At 41.3% G+C, this 6,683-nt stretch overlaps 1 protein-coding gene across 1 annotated transcript; it reads left to right on the forward strand.

Moving 5' to 3' along the window:
* The first annotated feature begins 1,998 nt into the window (after positions 1 to 1,998).
* LOC131537556 (transcription factor Sox-9-like) lies at positions 1,999 to 6,143 on the forward strand. The gene is made up of 3 exons (XM_058771093.1): positions 1,999 to 2,621; positions 3,223 to 3,470; positions 4,509 to 6,143. The coding sequence occupies exons 1-3, from the start codon at positions 2,233 to 2,235 to the stop codon at positions 5,162 to 5,164; spliced, it is 1,293 nt and encodes a 430-aa protein (XP_058627076.1). The 5' UTR covers positions 1,999 to 2,232; the 3' UTR covers positions 5,165 to 6,143.
* Positions 6,144 to 6,683: the final 540 nt, after the last annotated feature.

Genomic DNA, 6,683 nt, shown 5'->3' on the forward strand with positions numbered 1-6,683 from the left:
TATTCATCTGTGAATCCGGAAAAATAAAATGTATCACAGTTTCCACAAAAATACTGAGCAGCACAACTGTTTTTAGTATCGATAGTAATCAGAAATGTTTACTATCTTGAGCAGCAAATCAGCATATTATAATGATTTCTGAAGGATCACGTGACACTGAAGACTGGAGGAATGATGCTGAAAATTCAGTGCTGCGTCACAGAAATATATTACAGTTTAACAGATATTCACATAGAAAACAGCTGTTTTGTATTGTAAACATTACTGTATTTTTAACAAATAAATGCAGCCTGGTGAGCTTCTATCAAAAGCATGAAAAGCTCTTACTGACACTAAACATTTGAACAGTAGTGCTGGTGATTTGGCCATTTAATATCCATGATATAAAAAGTGGTGTAAAAGCGTGGCTTTCCTCCTGAGGTAATTGTGGTAATTTGGCGATACCGAGGGAGGGCAGACGCACATCTGTGATCTATTAAACATGATATTTCAGGTAGCTCATGAGGAACACATGTGTAGACCACGTTCTGCCCAAAATTACATTTCCACAACATTACTTGCACAAATAAACACAGGGAGACCGAGAGTAACGGAGCAATCTCTATTTCACCCCACTATCAGAGATTTATTATATTGCTGTAGCTGTTGTTTTTGAACTATTGATATGCTCGCAGGATTTTTAAAGTGTAAGTAATTTATAATGGTAAAGAGTTTTTTTTTTTTTTTATGTTGTTGTTGTTAATCAATCCAAGAGGCTTATAAAACATTTTGGAATTGTGTTTCATTTATTTATTTGTTTTCAATGCAACAAAAAAAGCGTAGAGAAGTGGAATCGGAAAGATATATTAACAGCTACAACACTAATATTACCAATACGAATAATACCCTACTTGTTTTTGGTCAGATTCAGAGGAAAGCAAAGTTTGTGAGGGAATAGGAAATAGATGCATTGTCAAATCTATAAAAACTGTTGAATAAAATATTAAAGTATTGATTTTTAGTATTGAGAGATTTGGGTGCAATGCATCGCACACCATGTCAAATTTTTATTTTAATAAATATTCATTGGGGTAGGTTTTTTGGTTTGTTTGTTTTTTCTAAAGTCAATATCAGGTGCAAATTTTTGACTGTACAAAAAGCCATTGAACATTTCCATCGTTATTTACAGAAACGTACAAAATACTAATTTGTGGTCATGAGAAAAGGAAAGTTTTAACCGGAGTAAAGCTGTGGCGAGTGAGTCTCTGAACTCATGTCGCCCCCTATCGGTCTTACAGCGAACAAACCTCTCTGTCACACAAACACCAGCACTAAACTACACACACACACACACACACACACACACTCAACTACACACATCAACAATAACCCAGACAACCGCCTCTTTGACATTCACATGTATGAAATGGAGAAATGCAGAAAAGTGACTTCAGATTGAAAACGGAAGAAGATTAATTTTGCACTTGAGACATTATCAGGTGAAGTTTATACTTGAGACAGATGTATAAAAGTAACAAAAGAGCAGCACATCAAGATTTGACAAAATAAAACATACATTACAGTGAGCAGGTTGATATTTGTACAAACTGGTTGAAATTATTTTTCGCTGGTGTGACTTTTATTTCATGTTTATTTTGACTTAGATATGATCACATCTGCATGTTTTATAGTGCCTTTTAAAAAAAAATCTTCTAAAATGAGCAGAATTTCACTTTTAATAGGTTCTATTCATTGGCATTAAAGTGAAATTACTGAACCTACACATAGGAGCCTGATAACTGCTCATTTCAGAAGAACATTTTAAACGGCTTTTGCATTTGAACTCTTCATTTTATACTGTAGTGTATATTATAATAGTGTGCCATGTTGATACTGTTTTTTCTTAGTTTTGGTGTGTTTGGTTAGTCTGAGCCTGAGAGAGAGAAAGAGAGAGAGAGAGAGAGAGATCGGATTCTGCTCCTCCTCCCTCCATCCATCCGTATATAAGTGATGTGATTTGGAGAGAGAGAGAGCATAACCTCTCCACATCTCCACAACCACACACACACACACACTCAGTCAGTCAGTCAGTCAGGATTTGTCCTCGTCTCAGTGTGATATATGTGGCGCCGTGTGAATTTACTCACTTGATCTGAGCAGCTCTGAGGGACTTTGGACACTTTTGCGCTTTTACGCACCGCTCTGAACTCCCGCAGGAGGATTTTACAGAGTCCGCAGCACTCGCTCTTCTGCATGAATCTCTTCGACTCCTGCCTGAAGATGAGCGCCGAGCAGGACAAGAGTCTCTCCGACGCGCCCAGCCCGAGCATGTCCGAGGACTCCGCGTCCGGATCGGGCTCGGACAGCGAGAGCAGCCGCCTCACAGACTTCAAGAAGGACGAGGAGGGAGACAAGTTCCCCGTGTGCATCAGGGACGCGGTGTCCCAGGTGTTGAAGGGCTACGACTGGACCCTGGTGCCCATGCCTGTGCGAGTGAACGGCTCCAGCAAGAGCAAGCCACACGTCAAGAGACCCATGAACGCCTTCATGGTTTGGGCTCAAGCCGCGCGCAGGAAACTGGCGGATCAGTATCCACACCTGCACAACGCCGAGCTCAGCAAAACCCTCGGAAAACTCTGGCGGTAAGAGAAAGTTCACTTTATTTACCTTGTTTCGTTTAAGACTGCTCCAGAAGTCAGAGCAATAGCGATTCATTTAGCAAACTTTGTGTAGTAATATTAAATGTATAGCATTATCATGCAATCGTTATAAAACAAGATAAGTTTGAGAAAAGGTAACTATTTGGGCAATAAAGGTAAAACTATAGTTTAGCCAAATGGTAAATTAACCCTTACTTCGCATGCACTTGAGCGCAGAAAAAGTTGTGTAGTTGGTAAAAACCTTCAATTTTAAGAAAAGATTACTTTTTATTGATTATACTTTCAGAGTTTACTTAAGAAAAAATAGTTGTTTCAAGATCAATCTATACCTTTTTAAAGTTTCTTTTTTTACCAATTGAACAAGATAAAGAAAGTAAGTATTGATTATTTCTCGTGGTAAATTACTTTTTTTCTAAATTACTATTTTTCTTACGTAAACCCGAGAAGCAATATTCAGAAAAAAAGAATATCAAATTAGTTATTTCAAAAACAACTTGTACCTTTTTTATAGCTTGTGTATTGTTAATTGAAGAATACAAAGAAAGTAATCTGAGCATTGCTTATTTCTCGTGGATATTTGTAGGTTACTGAACGAGGGAGAGAAGCGTCCGTTTGTGGAGGAGGCCGAGCGTCTGAGGGTGCAGCACAAGAAAGACCACCCTGACTACAAGTACCAGCCCAGACGGAGAAAATCGGTGAAGAACGGCCAGAGCGAGAGCGAAGACGGTGAGCAGACCCACATCTCCCCCAACGCCATCTTCAAAGCCCTGCAGCAGGCCGACTCTCCCGCATCCAGCATGGGCGAAGTGCACTCTCCAGGAGACCACTCAGGTACTTGACTCTCAAGCAGAAATGGCATGCTAATCCAATGGCAACCTTTGCACGACTAGCAACATCTACAACATCTAGCAGCAGCTCCTTATGTAATGCCTCGTTTGGAGCCTGCGGGGAAACTCGTAAATCTTATCTGGCATTGCTGTATATCTTTATTAGGCCGCGGTCAAACTAGACTTTGAGCATGTGAAATTGTTTCGGATGCTGCAACTGTCATGATATGACGTCATGCTGTGCAGCGTCTTTTTAAAAACTTAAATTCATCCTATATGTAAAAGCAAACAATCTACTACACTTTCCTTCAGTGCTGCAGTTATACATTTATGTTCTTTCAATTCAGATAGGAGGTCATGCTGTGATGTATCGATCTGCTGTTGGTCACATGGTTTCACGTGATGCGAATTCATCATGACTTCGTCACAATTTCAGTCTGACGCATGAATAGAAGTCAATGGAACAAAAGAAAGTGCAGTGTGACCGCCCCTTTAAGGTCCTTGCACACTGAGTCCAAAATTTTCGTATTCGTTTTTTCGTATTCGTCATCCTTTCCTATCAAAATGCTTGCTATGGATGCAAACACACAGAAAATCGTGAAAATTTTTATGACGGACGAAAGTTTTGGAGGCAGTGTGTAAACGTGATTGACACAACATGAGCTCGTATTTATTTTTTAAAGTGCGAAAAATGCAGACGAGAATTTGGGACTTGCAAAGAGACTTCTGGTTGCGTCAGCATTGCAATTCTGGAACTGCGTGGTTAATTTTTTGTTGTTTTTTTTAATATATTTTACATAATATATTAACCTAAAAGAGAACAAAGGAAACCAAACAATACAACCATAACAACCCCAACTAAACATAACAAAGCAAAAAACAACAGCAGCAACAAGTGGGGGACGTCTAACATAATCAAAGCATAATCATAAGATTAAATTCGCTCGTTACAATAAATTCAATGATTACAGTGAGAACAATAGCAGCTCACTATTCCATTTTGTTCATTTTTAGTTTAATGTGATTTCATTCTTATCTCCAGGTCAGTCCCAGGGTCCCCCCACTCCTCCCACGACCCCCAAAACGGACCTGCCGTCCAGCAAAGCGGATCTGAAGCGCGAGGGCCGTCCGCTGCAGGAGGGCATCGATTTCGGTGCCGTGGACATCGGCGAGCTGAGCAGCGACGTCATCTCCAACATGGAGCCGTTCGACGTCAACGAGTTCGACCAGTACCTGCCTCCTCACGGACACCCGGGGGTCAGCAGTGGCGCGCAGGCGTATCCCGCCGGGTTCGGCCTCGGCGGTCAGCCCGGGGGCGCCTGGGTGTCCAAACAGCACTCAATGGCCAGCGGCGAGCAGAGCCAAGGCCAGCAGCGGACGCAGATCAAGACGGAGCAGCTGAGCCCCAGTCACTACAGCGAGCAGCAGCAGCAGCAGGGCTCACCACAGCACGTGGCCTACGGCTCCTTCAACCTGCAGCACTACAGCAGCGGCGGTGGCGGCTCGTACCCTGCTGTCAGCCGCGCGCACTACGACTACGCCGAGCACCAGAGCCCCGCCGGCTCCTACTACAGCCAGTACCCCGCCTTCAGCTACCAGAGGCCCATGTACACCCCGATCGCCGACACGCTGCCACAGGCGCACAGTCCGCAGCACTGGGAGCAGCAGCCCGTCTACACCCAGCTGTCCAGGCCCTGAGGGACTAAACGAACTCAAACTGAGGGAATGGCTCCCGACTGTGCCTTTTTGAAAAACCGCTCGGAGTTGTGATTATATTTTTCTAGATATAATGAGACAAGAGAATCCTCTGTGAGGACAGATTCCAGATAATTATTTTAGTATGTACTGTGTATGTGTCATGTGAGTGTGTTTTTTTTTTTCTCAGTTGTGTCGGGGGATTCGTACGCAGCTGTCTGATGATATTTTTGTAAAGACTCCTTTGCCTGATATTTTCCTCTGTGTATATTTGTGGGGGTTTCTTACAACTTGGGCGAAGTGTTGAATCGTCAGATGTACAGTCGACTGCTTCTAGAGTCCGTGCCTAAGCGTTGCCATATCTCTCGTTTCTGTGAAAACTGCCTCTAGAGTCCGTCTGTGCCTATAGAGATCTCGCTGCTGGAGGAGGAACGGGAAGTGCCCTTTGACCTGAGGCTCCTCCGCAGCTCGCCATTGGTCAGATCGTCATTCCTCCAGTCTTAACCTCTTTTAATTTATTCATTAGCGTTCATTTGACTTGAAAGTAATACTATTTGCGTTTTATCATTTACTTGGGCTTCGTACGACTAATTTGTGATGAAACGTTTCCGGAGACGATTACGATTTAGTTGTAGTGCAAACTTTAACCATCTCGTTTATTTATCATTTGTTAATGTTTCCATTTAAAATGTCTAAAAATGTTCTTTTGGTAATCTAGTTGACTTCTAATTGTGAAACTTGATCAAGCCTTCAATAGAAACAACTGGAACTTGTGGTGTTGTTGTTGTTGTTTTTTTCATTCTCAAACATGTTGACTTCTGCAGGCTGTTGGCTACATCTCTACAAAAACACACCAGCATTTATTTCTTCTCCCTTGTTTTTTATGTCATAAAGAAAAACTGTAAAACATGCCACCGTCTTAAAAGAAGCTTATCTTTTGTATCATATTGTTTGCAATAAAAAGAAAGATATTGAAAATGTCCTCTGCTTTAAGATGTGATGACTTTTTGTGAGAAGTGCATGACGTTAACACATTATTATAGCGCTTTAATTTAGTCATCCAACATTAAACAAAAAATAATTCAGTATTCATTCACTGAATTAATAACATCAGGTGTAGAATGGAGGATGTACAGTAGAGGAGAGATGAAGACATCAGCACTCAGACTTACGTTCACTTACGATCGTCCTAAATGTGGAGGAAAACAGGAACTCGAGCTTTGAGCTGCAAAAACAGCAGTGTGATGATTTCCTCAGTCATTAGGGGATTAATGAAGCAGCATGCCTATCATAAACAACAGCCAGAAAAACAAGCAGTGAACTGTAGCCCTTGAGGTATTTTGGAGACATCATTTGTAAAAATGATATAAATATAAACTAAATAAGGGTGTGTGTGCGCACTGCAAAAAAATGCTTTTCTTAGATTTTTTTTTTTGCCTTATTTCCAGCCAAAATATCAACAAATTCTTAAATCAAGAAGGATTTTCTAGACAAGTGAAAATTCTTATTTCAAACAGAAAAC

Source organism: Onychostoma macrolepis, chromosome 03, assembly GCF_012432095.1.
Source record: "Onychostoma macrolepis isolate SWU-2019 chromosome 03, ASM1243209v1, whole genome shotgun sequence".
Taxonomy (NCBI): domain Eukaryota; kingdom Metazoa; phylum Chordata; class Actinopteri; order Cypriniformes; family Cyprinidae; genus Onychostoma; species Onychostoma macrolepis.